At 56.2% G+C, this 16580-nt stretch overlaps 1 protein-coding gene across 1 annotated transcript; it reads right to left on the reverse strand.

The window, feature by feature from the left end:
• Window positions 1-5084: 5084 nt before the first annotated feature.
• On the reverse strand, window positions 5085-16380 carry RHCG (Rh family C glycoprotein). The gene is made up of 10 exons (XM_084532435.1): window positions 12813-16380; window positions 9347-9533; window positions 8963-9113; window positions 8686-8833; window positions 8117-8283; window positions 7307-7444; window positions 6818-6954; window positions 6134-6258; window positions 5315-5388; window positions 5085-5209 (listed from the first exon to the last, which is right to left on the reverse strand). The coding sequence occupies exons 1-10, from the start codon at window positions 13021-13023 to the stop codon at window positions 5144-5146; spliced, it is 1404 nt and encodes a 467-aa protein (XP_084388561.1). The 5' UTR covers window positions 13024-16380; the 3' UTR covers window positions 5085-5143.
• Window positions 16381-16580: the final 200 nt, after the last annotated feature.

Genomic DNA, 16580 nt, shown 5'->3' on the forward strand with positions numbered 1-16580 from the left:
GCAGGGGAGGAGGCAGCGCACTCACACACACCCCCTATAAGCACTCCTGCGCCCAGCACCTGGGCCAGGATGTGCAGCCAGCCCAGGGGACAGAGGGACGTGCAGCCAGTGTCCCCCGGCTCCGCTCAGCCGTGTCCTCGCCGCTCCTTTTCTCCGTGCTCATTAGCTCAAGCCACTGCCACGCCAGGGCCCCGAAGTCCCAGCCAGCAGCCCGGCTGGAGCGGGGAGGGACAGCGGGAAGGCAATGCCTTTGGCTGGGATTTGAGAACCAAAGCACTTAGGCCAAAGCCATGGATTTTGCAATCTTTTATTTAAAAAGTAGAATTTTAAAATGACAATTGCACGCTGCTCTGCCTCTCCCTAAATGCTCTGTGTGCCTACACGTCTTGCTGATGCGTCTTGCCCTGCTCCCTACCTCTCTTGCTGCCTTGCCCTGCTGCACAGCCGTGCCAGCCCAGAACTACGCCTGGATTTAGCCCAAATCTACTTCTTTTGGGCTCTGCACTAACCGTGGTTATTGTGCAGAACCTGCCATGGAAACGGACCCTCGGTGGGACAGCTCTGGCTGAGACAGAAAGGAAAACTCTCCTGAAGTGGCCAGAGCTCATGGGACCCCATGGGAGGGGGACGGGGTGCTCAGCGAGCCTGGGGACAGGGTCACACCCCAGCAAGCTCCTCTTAGTCAGGAATAATTAATTACCTTCTCAAGGATCTTAGCTTCAGCCCTTCCCTGCTCATGCACCAGCCCAGGAGAGGAGGGAGGGAGGAGACGGCAGCGAAGAGGGTAGAGAATTAATTGGACATTGTGTTGGGAATCGCCTCCTGGTTGCTGTCAATCTTGGGAGTGAACAGCCTCTTGTCTCACTCAATAGGAACTTTATATGCTCCTTTAATCCTTCAGTCCGTATTGTCAGGGCTTCCCCCCTCCTCCTGTCTCTCCTTCCCACCGCAGGACTTTTGATGACCCCAGCTGTCTGAGGCAATACAAAGAAGCCCCTTAACTAACACCCTGTGATCTGTACAGGCAATAAAGAGGCTCCCCTTGACAAGGATTTGCGGGCAGAATATATGCAAATGCTGGGATGTGGGTGGGTGGGGAGGTGTGTCGCAGAAGCCACTGCGTGCTTTGGCACGGCTCCCGGCCCTGGGATGGGGTGAAGGGGAGATGTGGTGCAGGTGAGGGAAGGTGGCACGCGGGAGAGCCCCAGGCTGCACGCGGAGGCATGCAGAGGGGACACCCAGTGCCACTTTGCTCCCTGCTGTCCCAGGCAGGGTGGGGATGGATGCCGTGGGGCAGGGAGGAGATGGGGAGTCCTGCACGCGGCTGTTACGGCAGCATCTCTCCAGCTCTTGGATGCTTGCATCCAAGCAGCGTGGGTTCCTCCTGCAGCGTGGGCTCCTCTCTTTGTCACCCCTTCCTCCCTGTCCCTGCAGGCTCAGGACACCTGGCAGTGGCAGCAGGCAGCTCAGCGTGTGCGTGACCAGGCTCCTTGCCTGCTCACAAGGACATCCGTGCAGGCAGCATCCCCCCGACCACGGATGGGTGGTGCCACCTCTCCTCCCCTTTGTTCACCACCTCCCCTTGCACGCCTGGAGTTTTTCCTCTCTTTCCCAAGCCAGAGGGGTGAATCCCCTGGCACGGCAGCCCCGTGGTGAGGAATGAAACCCAAGGAGCACCAACACCACGTCTTCACGTCCACAAGCACATGGAGGCCAGAAGTCCTCGTCGAGCTTCACGGCCGGGGCATGGGGTGTCCCCGGCAGCCCGGGGACACGGGGCCGGGTGCGGGCACCGCGTGCTGCTCCTCGAGAGGCCACGGCCACCTCCTGAAGTCAGGAGGCCATGCTCCTTCCCACATTAGCACATGAATGGGGCTGGGGGGGGGGGGAGGCGGGAAGGGGGGCAAGCCCCCACTGTCCACTCAAGCAAACAATTTGGCTAGCAAATTGACATAATTACAAGGGACAGAGAGAAAAGAAAGGCGAGCCCCCTCCCCTGCGCTCCAGAGGGCCCGACCCCTGCCGAGTTACTTAGACCCTTTGTGAGACTCAATGCTAGGTACTGATTAGGGAACGTATGCCCTTTTCAAGGGCCCTAAGTGATTGGCTGCCTTAATCTGATTACAATTTACAGCACTCCTGAAGAAGGGGCTGGAGAGCCTTTCACACAGGCGTGGACGCGCCAGGTCTGCCACGCACGCACTCGCACCAGCACAAAGGTGCGCAGAGGTGCAGAGCCGTGCCGCGGCCGGGCGGCTGGCACGCGTCCCTGCGGGCGTGAGGAGGGGCACACGCGCGTGCAACGTGCCTGCAGACATGCCAACGCCACCGGGCACACGGCGGGTGCGCTGCTGTGGCATTCAGGGAGCCAGGGGGTGTGTTTGGAAAGGGTTGGGGTGTGTGCATGCGAGGCAACACCCGCACGGCTGCAGCGTGTGCACGGGGACAGGGGGCTTGGCACACGCTGGCACCCCAAAACTGGGACAGCCACCGAGGCTTTGGGCATGCAGGGAGCCCACGCCAGCCCCAGTCTGGGGTTACACCACACACCTAACCCCGCACAGGCACACCCACGGGCACAGACACAAGCTCGTGCCCCCGTGCCACAGATGGGGATCCTGTGCAGGGGTGCAGGGGTCCCCGCCAGTCCGCGCGGCCATTCTCCAAAATCTCTGCAGCAGCTTGCAGGAGCGGGAGTGTGATCTAAGCCCACCACCTGCCTATTAAAAGCAGGATTAAATGGTGCTGTTCCCCCCTCCCCACCCCCTTCCCGCTCTCTCTAACATCATCCCCTTGGGGAAACCACCATCTTTACATGAGATTTTCTTTCTTTTTTTTTTTTTTTTTCTTTCCTTTTTTTTTTTTTTTTTTTTTTTAACCTCTTTTCTGCTTCGTGCTCCATAGCTCCCAGGGGATTAGCAGCCAGGCTGGCCCTTCCAGCCTACTTGAAGGCGGGTTTTTTCAGCCAGCCCCCCCATGGGAACCTGCCCCAGGACAGCTTTGGTCAATGCCTCCGGTGCTTCCCAGCCAATTTGTACCACCTAATCCCTGAGGGTATCAACAGCTCCTTTCTCACACATCCTCCTGCCTGCCAGAGCAGGCCAATCCTCTGCTCCCCGTTGAGAAACCCTCCGTCCACTGCTGGGGCCGTGACCGCACTTCAAACATGCTGGCCCGACCCCAGCATTGTTTGTCAGGGAATTAAAACTGCAAGGCCGGCCCCAGAGAGTGATTTAGGTACTGAGACCAGACTGAGCCCTGCAAGAGCACAAGCAATAAAACGCTTCACTGCCCAGGAGTCTGGGCAATTCAGGTGTCTTCCCACGAGGAGGAGGCAGAGCCCAGAGGACAGGGAGTGGGGTTGGGGCTCCTTCTGCCCGCACGTGCATGTGGAGCAGGACCATCTCCTGCTGCTCACAGACCTGTCCTGATGGAGATGTGTGCTGGCAGCCTTGTTAAAACAATAAGGGCTGCTCAGTTCTTTTTTTGGTTACTGAGCTCCATGGCTCTTTGCAGGCTGCTGGGAAGAGAGACCAGGGGCTGTAGGAGCTGGATGCAACCTCCCCACAGTGGGACACTGCCTCCCCACCCTGCATGGGGCTGGCATGGCTGGACGCATGCTCAAAGCCCCTCTTTTTCTGATCCCTGTACTGGTTCGGGTTGGAGGGGGCTAACTTGGGTGAGCCACCTGGACAATCCAGGGAAGGAGCAAAATTGTCCTGGCCAAAGCCTCTTGAGTTACAGCCAGCAATGTCAGTGCCTCACATGGGATGGGGGGATCTGCTATTTAGGGATGCTGAACTGGTAAATTGAGGGACACCCCAAGCTCATCCTAAGGGGAGAACTAGCCCAGGAACTAGGAATGCTGCATTTTAACAGCGATTTAGCTGAATTTCCCCTTAGACAACAAAGCCCTTTCCCTGAGTCCCACGCCACCGCTGTGCTCAAGACAATTACTGTGGAGGATTTTAGGCCTTTTCTTTTTTTTTGCTGCTCCTTTTATCAACAGCAAGGTTGTCTCAGGCCAAGCAGAGACAACCCTGGTTCAGAACAGAGCATCTCCTGCGCCTGGCTGTCCCCGTCCCCTCGCCATGGCGGGGGAACACAGTGTTTCGGCGCCTCCTCCTCTGTCACAATGTTTTTCAGCTCCACCAAGCAAAGTGTCCAATTAGAGCAGAGCCTCTTGCTTCCATCTTTGCCGACATTTAATTAACATGCTGCTGCTGGCAGCCGCTGACAAATTCCAGAAACATGTTGTAAAGGGTTTTTGTCTTTACCCAGCATGGAAAATGAGGGTGTCATATCCCAAGGGGATGTGAATAGCTACTTTTGACTCCCCCCCTCAGGTGTGAGAATTACAGCTAGATGCGGTGAAGAGACCTATCAGCCCTCCCACCTCCTTTTTTTATTTTTTTTTCCCCCTTTTTTTCTCCTGCTCCTCACACATCACCCTGGAAAACACACAGGTTTTAGGCCTGATTTTCACTCCTGTCTCCCAATAACTCTGGCTGAAGCCTGATGGCCTTGCTGGCTGGAAGGAAGTGGGGTTAAGAGACGGGGCTGTGCTCTCTGCCTTTGGGCTCTTCCCACTAGAATAGCACAGTGAAGTGGGAGGAATGGTTTGATGAAAATGGAAGAAATGGATGAAACTGGAAAGGAGGAAAGGGCCTTGTCAGCCATTCAGTACAAGCAAACAAGGCCCCCAAATTGCTGATGGAGGCCTCAGCAGAGTGACCAAGAGGAGATGGCAGTGGGAAGCACACAAATATGTTGCCAGGCTCAAAAGCAGGCTTTAGGCAGCAGCGTGAGCACAGGGACAGCCCCTGCACCCCAGCACCACCTCCCCAAAAGCACCAGCCTGTGCTCCCCCCAGAGCTTCAGCCTTTGCCAAGGACAACCTGGCTGCCGTGCCTCTGCCTTTTATCAAGGAGATACACTATGAGAGAGCCATTAGAACAACACGTGCTTATTTTATTCACAGGAACTAATTACAAAACTGAACCAGCGGGGCAGGGTCGCGGGGGACAGGGCGATTTCTCCGGCCACCCGCTGTCTCCACAGGGGCAGGGTGGCGACCGACATCTTCCTGCCGCCGGGGTATCCCCGCCACCCTGCTGAGGTGGCAGCCCCAAAAGCCGGTGGCTCATGGCGAGGCAGGCTTGTCGGGGTTGTGCATGTGGTACACGTCGCTCTCCTCGTCCTCAGGCACCTGCAGAGCCATGCAGCCCCCTCAGCTCCGCCGCAGGCCCTCATGCGACGGGCGGCAGCGCCATCTTGTGCCTCCCAGCCCACCCGCCACCACCCCAGGCCTCACCTCCCAGTAGATATCATCCTCGAAGCAGTTCTCATCCGCCGCGTCGCCCCAAATGGGCAGCTTCAGGATGGCCCCTGCAAGAAGCCGGGGAAGGTGGTGGGGTGGTCAAGGGGCACCCTGAGCGCGTCCCTGGGATGCATCGCTCAGGGCTATCCCCGCTGATCAGGGCTGATTTTGGGGCACTGCCTTGCTCGTGCATAAAGATGCCCAAGTGATGGTGGAATTTGTGTGGGAAAGGGGTGCTCCCTAATTCCTGGCTCTGAACCCCGGTGCATGGCCCTGATGTTGGGCCCTGACCCTGCTGCTCATGGCCCTGGGTGATGCCAGAAGAAACAGCGCTGGTCAGGAGATTGGGTAGAAAATGGGATTTCTGCTGTGCTCCCGCTGCCCACGGAGTGGCAGCAAGGACATGTTGGATGGAGACAAGGTCCAGGTGGCCAGAGTCCATCTTTCTTAGCAGCAGAGGAAATGAGCCAAGCCCTGATGTGGTGCTCAGTGCTATACCAACACAACCTCCCACCCTGTCTCCCTGAGAGGAGATGAGGCTGTGGTCTGACCCACATCACAGTGAAACCCCCATTCCTCTGTTTGACCTTGCTGGGATACAGTCTTCCCTCTTCACTGCCCAGTATGAGCTTTTGGGGTAGTCCTGTCCGCAAGAAGTCAAAAGTGATGTGAGCAAGCCTGGGGCTGCCCCTTCTGCACAGCGGGTGCAACCCTTGCAACACAAGTAGGAAGGACTCGTCCAGCCAAGGGAGTCTCCATTTCAGTTACAGGATGGACCCAACCCTCACCTCTCCGTGTTCTCCTCCTGCTTACCTACAAGGGCCCCCCCAGCGAAAGCCATCAGCAGAGACACGAAAATGCCAGCTGCCTGGAACCCTCCTTGGACACTGGGTGTCCGCGTCTTGTAGCTGCCAGTGAAGTCAAAGGCTTTAATGAACCTGCAGAGGATGGAAATGGTGAGGATTGCTTCTGGCAGAGATCCACCCTGGTGGAGAAAGGTTGTGCAGAGCCAAGGTAGAGGAGCTTTGTTGCCCTGCTCCCTTAAGGGCTCCTCCCTAGCCCCATCCCTCTTCGACAATGGACCAGGAGTGTGTTGCAATGACACAAAACACTGTTCACTTCCTTCTGTTCTGCCCCCTGGCAAAACTTTACCTAGGAGGAGTCCAAAATGTAAACATTTCTTTTGTTTCAGAACTTCAGCCTTACTGGAATCCCAAAACAATGCACAGATAGAGGAAGGAACATCTCCCCACCCACTGTGCCCCAGAGTAATGCCAAGGAGTGGGGTCGATTCACTTTTTGAGGATGCCAGAAGTCAGCTACAAAAGATTAGTCTTTCATGCTCGAGTAAGCCCAACATAGTCATTGCACCCCATGTTTTTGAGTGGAAAAGGGACAACTCTGGACACAGAGCAAAACCTATTAATTGCTCCTCTCTTCCAGCCCATGAGCCCTAGGTAAGATCTATTCTCATGGATGGGTTTCAAGCTTTCTTACCCTTCCTTTCCATATACATCCTCTGTGGCTGCAGCTGCAGTGATGGCTCCCACAATGCCCCCAATAAGGCCTGGCATGCCGTGGAGGTTGTGGATGCCACACGTGTCCTGGATGTGCAACCTGGACTCCAAAACAGGCTGAAGGGAAGGGAGGCAAAGAGATTTGAGACGTGAGCACAGCCCTGGAAAGAATTAGTTCCTTCCACAGAGGACTGGGATAAGCAGAGAAAGAAGATTGGTATTATGTGTCCCATTGAAGATTTGAGGGTTCGTAGACAAAGATGTGAGTGAAGCTGAGGGTAAAATAAGATTTTATCCTCCAAACACTCTCCTGTTTGGAGACTGAGCCTTCCTGAGTGTTTTGAGGCAGTTAATGGAGTAAGAAGTGCATCTCCCTAATAGCAGAAAGCAGGATCACTCAAGGAGAAATGAATCCGTTCCTGGTCTCCGTGGCAGGACCAGGGCTGCAGACCCCCAGAGCAGCACTCACCGTGAGGTAGACATACCCCACCGTGGACACGATGCCACAGATGAACCCGACAATGAGGGAGCCGTATGGGGTCAGCATCATCTCCGCGCTGGTGCCCACAGCCACACCGCCAGCCAGCGTTGCGTTCTGGATGTGGACCTGCAGAAACAACCACCCCGGCTTGGCATCTCAGGGAGATCCCGATTGTTCAGGGAACGGTGCAAATGGTAGAGCAGGAGAACCAGCTCTGAAAGTGCTTCCATAGGAAATATCAGGGCCCACTTCCCTGCTCGTTGGTGAAAAACAAGAGGAGGAGAACAGGCAGCCTCTGTCGGCAGCACAGGCACACACAGACTCCCACTCCCCGTACCACACACGTTCTTTGCATCCACCAATCTGGGTGGGGAGTTGTGATGAGATGGAAATTGTCTCACCCGTGTGTCATGCCAGCTCTGCTGTCACACAGCTGTACGCCCCCACACAGAACACGTACAAGTCAGCCCCCCGATTGCTCACAAGCTGCTGCACAGGCCCCGCTCAGCTTGCTGGGGAGCGCTGCCAAACCTGGCTCTGCATCATGCCCATCAGCAGCTCTCCTGGGAGAGCTGTGCCTGAGCTTCACCACGTGCAGGGCACCAGCCTGCAGCTCATGACCACCAGGGCTCACTTCCCACCTGCTTTTTCAGTGCACCCTCTGGCTGGAGGCTGGTTGCACCACCACGTCCCAAAACCCCAGTTCAGCAAAGGACAAGTGTCACTCTCTTCCTGAGCCCTTGGTCAACCTCATTATAAGTCTCCTGGGGAGCGCAGGGCTCTCGGCTCCCTGCTTACCATGTCCAGCTTGCCTTTCTTCTGCAGCATGCTGGAGAAGGCCATTGTGGTGAGGACACAGGCAGCCAGCGAGCAGTACGTGTTGATGGCAGCGCGGTGCTGGGCATCCCCGTGCTCGGAAATGGCCGAGTTAAAACTGGGCCAGTACATCCACAGATAGAGGGTACCTGGCGGGGTGGGGAGGAGGGGGCAGAGAAGAGAAAGGGAAAAGAAAGAATACAGGAATTGAAAAAAAAAAAAACTCTAAAGGAAGATCTTTTTATGCAGAGGGAAGTTAAATCCCTGTGCCCTGCTGCCCCAGAGCTGCGACCCCATATTGGGACCAGCACCAAGTGGGGCTGGCAGAGGAGGGGAGCCAAAGCACTGCCTTGTTTTCCCAGACACCACCTGATCTCTGGCACCGATGAGGGGAGCTGAGCAGTCCCAAGGTGCTGAGAACTGGAACAGAGTGCTTCTCAGCCCCTGGTCCTGGTTTTGCTCTGTTTTTTCCAGTGACACGAGGAGGAACCAGCTCTCTGCAGCTGAGCGGTACGCACATTCCAGTGAAGCCGAGGCTGCTGCTGACTCACCGATCATGGCGAAGAGGTCGGAGTGGTACACAGAGCCCTGCTTGTCCTTGCTCTGCTCCAGATTGGGTCTGTACAGGACACGTGTCACGGTGAGGCCGAAGTAGGCTCCGAAGGTGTGAATGGTCATGGAGCCACCTGCGTCCTTAACCTGCAGCCGTGGGAAAGCAGAGGTTCATTTTGGAATTGCCACTCGTACTGGAGGTGAGATGTGGTTTGCCCATCTGTTTTTCCAACCTGCATTCAGCCATGGGGAGAGGGGGACTGCCGAAAGCCTTACGTGAAGCAGGTTGAGGAGGATGTACTCATTCACCGCGAAGAGCGTGACTTGAAACAAGGTCATGACGAGGAGCTGTATGGGGCTGGTTTTGCCCAGGATGGCCCCAAAGGCAACGCACACAGAACCCACGCAGAAATCAGCATTGATTAGGCTGGAAAACGGGAAGAGAAATTGTGGTTTAATAAGGAAACTTTGCAACTCACCCACACCCAGCTCTAGAGATCCCACCCTGAGACATGGAGGTGGTTAGGAGCCAGCTCTGGGATTCCCACTGACCTCCCTCCCAGCCTGACATACTGTCCAGGTAGGGAGCTTCCCCCAAAACTGTTTCCCATGGAACAGTACCATGGGAGGTGGCACCCCAGAGCCCGTATCTCTCCTTACTTCTCCACTCCGATGAGGATCTTCCCGTTCTGGAAAGAGTGGAACCAGCCTTGCATCAGGAGAGCCCACTGGATCCCAAAGGCGGCAAGGAGGAAATTGAAACCCACGGCTCCGAATCCATAACGCTTGAGGAATGTCATGAGGAAGCCAAAGCCCACAAAGATCATCACGTGGACGTCCTGGAAAGCTGTGCACAGGGAAGGAATCGTCAGCTCTGAGAGGACGGCAAGGCTGCGAGCGCTGCTTGAATTTGGTGGGGGAAGAAAACACACCACATCATGGCAGCAGGGAGGAAATTCAAGGGGAAATGTGTGTGCCTGTTCCATGTCCCCCCATTTCCAAGCCTGAAAATGTCTTAGCTTTTGGAAACTGAATTTTCGGTTAAAAGGTTCAGTCCTGAAAGCCAAAAATGTTTATTAAAAGCTGTAAGCAAGGGAAGACTGGAGACTAATGGGGCGTGCAAAGGAAAACATTTTTCTATTCAAGTTGTTTTCTTCCCCTTTAAACAAACAAACAAAAAACTCAGCAAACATCGTGTGAAATGAACAGGGTCTGCCAAATATTGTTAAACCCAAACAAATGGTCATTTTGGGTAGGTCTATCCAACACAGGGGTCCTGGTGATGGCTTGGAGCAAGTGTTTAGGGAAAAACACAAGAACAGGGAGCTTACAAATGCATTTTTAATTGCCACTGAAATCAGCGGCAAAATACCCTTGAGAACAGGATCCCACCTTGCGAGATTTTGAGTGCTTAAACCAGAGAGACCCAGTTCTTCCAACAAGTGCTCATACCTGTGAACTGGAGCCCCTCAGATGCCCTTCCCCGGGGGAAACCGTACCTGCGTGAGCCTCTTGAGAGAAATACTCGGTGCAATAAACCCGCTGTACTTTTTAATGCTAAACGTTTCTTTCAGATAAGCATCACTTTGCAATTAAGTGAGCTGAAACGCTGCGTAATTACGAGTTGAACCATGCAGACCCTCACACTGGAGGCCACTCCAGTGAAAAAAAAGCAGGACATGTAAGAAGCTCAGGGCAGAAGAAATTCAGCGATTGAGGACCTGCTCTGCCCCTGGTCCTCTGCTGGCCCTTTGGCATCCAGCAGCCCTGGATGTGCTCCTCGGGGATGGTGGAGCTGCAGCCACTGCCTCCACTATGGGCTGGGTGAGGACTTGGCTGTGTGCAACTGCAGAAGTCTTGGCTTCCATCCTCTGGAGCTTTACAGGATCTTGCAACTTGAGTGAAGACGAGAATTTGGACAGGCGCCAGTGATGTATCGTCAGGTTGTGGAGACAGATTAATTCCCTTGGTTTCAAAAATGCCCCCACCTATGATGCTACTCGTGAAAGATGGAGAAGACGAGACCGGCAGCTGACCCTGCTCAGCAGAGGTCACGCCAAGCAGCCTTCTCCCCAAGTCCTAAGAAGCCGTCTTTGTAACTCCGGTTTAACCGTGCAGTCACACACGCTTTCCCTCTGCAGCTATATTTATTCTCTCCATCTTTTTTTTTTTTTTTTTTTTTTTCCTCAAGCGTAAGCAGCACAATACACAGCTAGAATTATCCTCAGCCATTTGCATCAAACACTCCTAATTTCATCCTGTAAGCAGAAATACGCGGGTCAGTTAGGGCTGTGGGCTGCGTGCCCTCGGAAAATACAGAGGATCCCTGCTGCGTTAGACCCTGCAGACAACCAGGAGGAAAAGCAGGTCTTTCTTCAAACTGCACGCAGTCTAAAGCCTTTTTCTAAACCTTGCCTTTGTTTTCCCTTGAGGAGAATGACACTTGTGTTACACAGCAGGGCCGTGCCCTACAGGTTTTGTGACCCTTCTTTTGTGGGAGGGCAATTGGTGTTGCTCTCCAGAGGAGGTGTTTGGGCTTTGGGAATACAACCTGTGCCGAAGGATCTGATTTCTCTTCCCTAGGGAGCAGATCATTCATTACGGAGTATCAACGTGTGACACAAAATGAGAAGACAGCGTTGTGCTGCCTGGAGTCGATGGCACCAGTGACAGGACTGCACGAACGCATCCTGCATTTCCTACTCACTTCAGGTCGTCACTGCTCGCCCACTGCGACAGCTTTGGACAGGTCCTGCGGGCAGCAGCAGTCACAGGCGTGTTAATACAAACGACCCGTGGGTGTTTAACCATCGAGCTCTCTTCTAAACAGAGCTGCGTGGACAGATCGAAACGCTCGGGTTCTGCCCTCTTGCTGTGTTGGTCTATCGTTGCGGAGAGAGAGGATTTCTCTGATTAGGTACTGGTGGAAAAAAAAAAAAAAAAGCTGTTCTTTGGGCACGTGAGCCCTTCCTCAGGTCTGGGACAGAAACAGGACTCAAAGCTAAGCTGAGCTAAGCAGACGCTTGTAGGTTGATCAAGTTTTGGGAATCCACTCGGCCGTTTGAGGGGATACCTGGTGCTGCAGAGCGGAGATGGGCGGTGAGGATGGTAGGGCTGCAACGCTCTGAGCTCCTACAAGCTCGTTCTTGGCCCCCCTGGTGCCCTCCCAGCCCTTCAGCCACACGGCTTTCTGAGCAGCGGCTTTCTGCAAGCAGCTCCTTTCTGAACCAGCTAATCCTCAGCAGCCACAGGTTTCTATAGCTCCTTTGATTTAGCAGGTGTTTTTTAATGGAAATGTTCTAAATAGATGCATGACTCAGGCCCGTTGCTTCCTTGGAAACAATTGCCTGCAGAAGCAGCCTGTTCCCCACGGCTCACAAAGGAGGTGACCAGCCCTGGAGACCAAAGCCAGCCCGGGGCACTGCCTGGCCAGAAGGGCTTCAGCCACCTGGGCAATCCCCGCGGCAATCGGGCGCCCCGAGAGATCGGCCCCGGGAAGCTGGCAGGGTACGAGGATTCCGGCATCAAAATGGCAGCATCTAAAGGGTAATTTGCTCGTGAGGGGGAGGGCGTAGGAAGGGGAGGAAGATGTCACAGGATCTCAGCAGCCGTTCCTCCGTATGCACGGGGAAGCTTGCTCTGATCCGGAGCCGAGGGAGGGGGCAGCAAGCCGAAACTTGCAGGGTGCTGGGAACACGTCAGCCCTATTCCTGGGGAAAAGACGTCACGTACTGGTGGCACGGCACCCTGCCAACAGACCCCCAGAGCACTGGAGGGCCACAAGGGTTTTTTCACACCCTTGGGTGCACCCCAGAGCAGCGTCAGGGCAAAGCCCAGCTCTCTGTGTGGAGACACCACCTCTGGGAGGCTCTGTCCCAAGCCAGGTATAACTGGGGAAGACGGAAGAAGCACTTGGAAAAGGAATATCCTACTGAAACATCCCCTTTACCTTCTCCCCAAACACTTGGGGTAACAAAAACATCTTCTGGGTGGTGTGTGTGTAATGGAGATGTTGGAGCATGGGATGTTGGGATGGGATGGGATGGGATGGGATGGGATGGGATGGGATGGGATGGGATGGGATGGTGGCCAACCAGCAGTGGGACCGGGCTTCCTGAATACTCACACGGGTATCGGAAGTAGAAATCGTTCTCGATGTCGCTGGTCAGGTTCATCTGGTGCTTCTCTTCCTCCCAGTGGGCATCGGCTTCGGGGCCGAAGCGCACGAAGACGCCGAAGAGGACGATCATGGCCACCTCCCAGAGGAGGCAGACGAGCGGGAGCCGCCAGCGCATGCAGGTGTTCTTCGCCATCCCCTGGTGCCTCGGCCGCTCCATCCGCAGCTACGCCCGGCGCCCCAGCACGCTGTCAGCCCGCGGCCCCCTGCCTGCCCGTGGCGGGCCACATATATACGTCGGGGAACGCGAGGTGGGGCCCAGGGAGGTGCCTGCAGCAGGATCACGTTTCAGACACGGAGACTCGCGGATGTGCTCTCTGCTCTCGCCCTCCTTCCTCCCTGGGAGGAGAGCCGGGGCTCCAGCACCTCTTCTCCCAGCAGCTCCCGGCCGCAGTGAGCCCTGCCTCCCCGGGGGACTCGTAGCCGTGGAGCTGGGTGTCCTGCCCCCTGCTCTGCCCTGCCCCACAGCCCTCCCCGTCCCCTTTTCTGACCCTGCCACCCCAGCAGCCTCCCTGCCCGCGCTGTGTCCCGCTGCCCTCGCCCCTCGCTCGGCTCTGTGAATGCCCTTCCCCACTGCCGAGGATGCCAGGGCAGCCTGAGTCACCGGGCACGGCTCCATGAAGGTCCGTGGGACAGTCCCAGGAGGAAGAGGAAGGTAGATGCTTCCATCCAAAGGCCAAGATCATGCACAGGCACGCCGTGGCACTGCCAAGGCTGCCGGGTATCTGTAGGGTTACCCAGCCTGTCCTCCTGGCAAGACGAGCTGGGCTGGGGCTGCAGGAGCTGGGTGCCAGAGATGGGACTGGAGAGCTCAGCACTACAGCCCTCAGCTGCAGGCTAAATAAACGTCCCCTTCTCCAGCACGGGGCTTCCTTTGGTGTTACACTGAACACAACTCTTCCTTTTTCCACCGTTCTGAACCAGGTGCTGTGCCCTCAAAGAGCCAGGCAAGTCCTTCAAGAGGAGCCCAGCTCCTTCCTCTGCCTGCGGATCCCGGAGATGCCTGTCAGTCTTCCAGAGATGAAAGACTGCAGCCCAGGCAAGCTGCCCAAATTTGCTGATGGCATCTAATTGTGGCCTGCAGGCTGAGCAAGCAGCGCTGATTTCTGTGTTGATTAGGCAATAATTTGAGTTTATTATTATTTCTTGCTTGCTTTCTTCGCAAACTGACAGATGGCAGAAAAATGCTGGGGATGGTCTCGAAGAGACTGATGGCTGCACAAAATCCTTCTCCAATCCCATTTGGGCTCCAGGCAGGGCAGAGGCAGCTTTGGCAAGAAGCTGGGAAAGGCAGCTCGGGAGCGAGGAGCACGTTTCTGTGGCACAGCAGCCAGTGAGAGATGCACCACGGAGGGTCACCTGGGAGCAGGGCAGCACGTAACCCGGCTGAGAAATCCTCTGGGCATCCAACTACGGGGCGGCTGCAGCCATACACACCAAGAGGAGACCTTCAGCCAGAAAGAAGCCAAACCCATGAGCGACACCTGAGCCCTAAGTGCCAGCAGCTCTGTTGACAGTTGTGTGTCCTCCTGTCTGCTACGTGGCGGGACCAGTCCTCAGCCCTGCCCTGGAGCAGCTCTTGGAAACCTTGAGGAAGGAGACACGGGGGCACAAAGGAGCATTTCATAACATAAGGGGACCTGCTGGAGCTTGGTAGCCCGGCCCCAGCAGCTGTGCTCTACGTGGGGACTCCTCTTTAGCACAAGAAAGCAAACTGCAGAGCTTTCCAGCCTGGGGGCTCACTGAATTGCTGGTGTCCCCCAAAAAGCAGCACTACAGCCGTGTCCCTGCAGAGCCCGGGAGGTCCCACAGGGGCTGTCTTGCAGCAGCTCTGTCCCCTGCCTCCCTCCTCAGCGCGTGCAGGCAGGGCACGAGGGATAACAGCTTTTCTATCAGCCTGATAGTCTCACCTTGCTGCACCGCCTCGCACTGCCCCTTCCTTATCGCCCTGCAGATCAGCACGGTGCCCCTGCCAGCCCGGTGGAGCCGGCACGCTCTGCTGGCTGCCGCACACAGGGCTCAGCCCTCATCTGCTCTCACCCAGCCGTGCCCTGGGAGCCTCTTCCAGGAGCACAGCTCCCCAGGCAGCTTTGCAGGGTGATACTGGGATTTCCACACGCCAGGGTGAGCCACCAAATCCCCGTGAGCGTGCAGGTGTCTGTAAAGCTACCCCCAGCCCCCCAGCCCAAGGTTCGCTGAGGAAATCAGCAGGGTTGTGTAGGGGCTCGGGGCAGCTCCGTTTGTCCTTCTGCTCCGGGACGTGGAACTGGGCTGGCAGCGGGCAGGTCCCGGTTGCCTTGGGAAGGCTCTGGGTGAGGGTTGTACCGGACTGGTCCCAGCTGGGTCTCTCCCAGTTCCTCACTTTTAACGAGCACTAAAAATATTTCAGAGACGTAAAAACAAAATCTGAAGCGTGCACAAATCCCTCCCTCTTGCCCGGAGGCCTCTGGGCAGCTTCGCCCAGGAGAGGAGGGCACGGGGACTCCTTGGTTCACTGCGAGCTGTCCCAGCAGATCTTATCGCTGCTCGCACAGGGGCACTGGCACCAGGCTGGTCCCAGAGGTGACCGCAGCAGGTTTGTGCTGTGCATCCTGCTCCTCGGGAGGGGGCACAACGGGACACGTCCCGCTCCACCCTGGAATGACACCGGAGCTCATGCCAGTGAGCAGATGGACTTTAATACCCAAGAAGCCCCCGAACCTTCCTGCAGCTCCTGCTGTTGTCAGATTGCTGCCCAGAGACACATGGGGCAGCAATGCCCAGCCCTGCTCGCTGCTCCAAAATCAGGGGCAAAGCAGCAGCAGGCAGTACCCATAGCACTGGGCACACAGGACGGGCAGGGCACTGATGGGACACGATGTGGGGAAGCTTTCACGCAGCACAGGAGAGTCTCTGGGCATCAGCCAGCATCTCAGGTGACTCGTTGTGTGCGGGTCCTTGAGGAGTGTCCTGAAAGCAAAGCACCCGAAGCAATCCAAAACAAAGCTTTGTGGCTGGCTCAGCAGAATGAAAAACAAGCTGTCCACTGGGGCTGAACAAAGCGTCAGTGTGGTGGGAGAACAAACCTTGCATTTAGGTCTGGGGCTTCTCAGCCCCTATCTGAAGTGAGACCTCGCCATTAAATATTGCTCTGGGAGAAATGTCGGAAAAAGGTCAAAAGAAAGCAGGACTTTTTTAAGTTCAGAATAGCGCTTTTTGGATCAAAGTGCCAACCAAACGTGAGCCCAACCTACAAATGATTTTTCTGGCGGCCTTCCCTTCCCTTCCCCCCACAAAACCACGTTTATCAGCAAGTAAATGATTGTCCAGTGAGAGCCCAGGGGCTTTACTGGAAAGAGGAAAAGTCGGTGGTGTCCTTGGGGAGCGGGCGGAGAGGGCAAACCTCACAGCGAGGGAGGAGGAGGAGAGGCGTGCGGCTGTCCCCAGGGCGGTGCCGCCACACTGTCCCCGCGCCCTGCACGCAGTTCTGGTCCCAGGCGGTCCCCGGTAGTGCCGGTTCGTGTCACGCTCCGCTCAGTGCCCTCTTTGCGCTGCGCACCCCCCGCACGTGGTCCCCGCGAACTCCCGCCGGCGCGCCCCCGCCACGCTGACGCCCCCGCCCCGGCAGCCAATGAGAGGCCGCCCAGGCGCTGACGTCACCGCCGCGCCCTCCCCTCCCGCCTTTAAGTTTGAAACCGGCGGCGGCCGCCAATCGGCTGGCCCCTCGCGCTTGGCCAC

Source organism: Aythya ferina, assembly GCF_964211825.1.
Source record: "Aythya ferina genome assembly, chromosome: 11".
Classification (NCBI taxonomy): domain Eukaryota; kingdom Metazoa; phylum Chordata; class Aves; order Anseriformes; family Anatidae; genus Aythya; species Aythya ferina.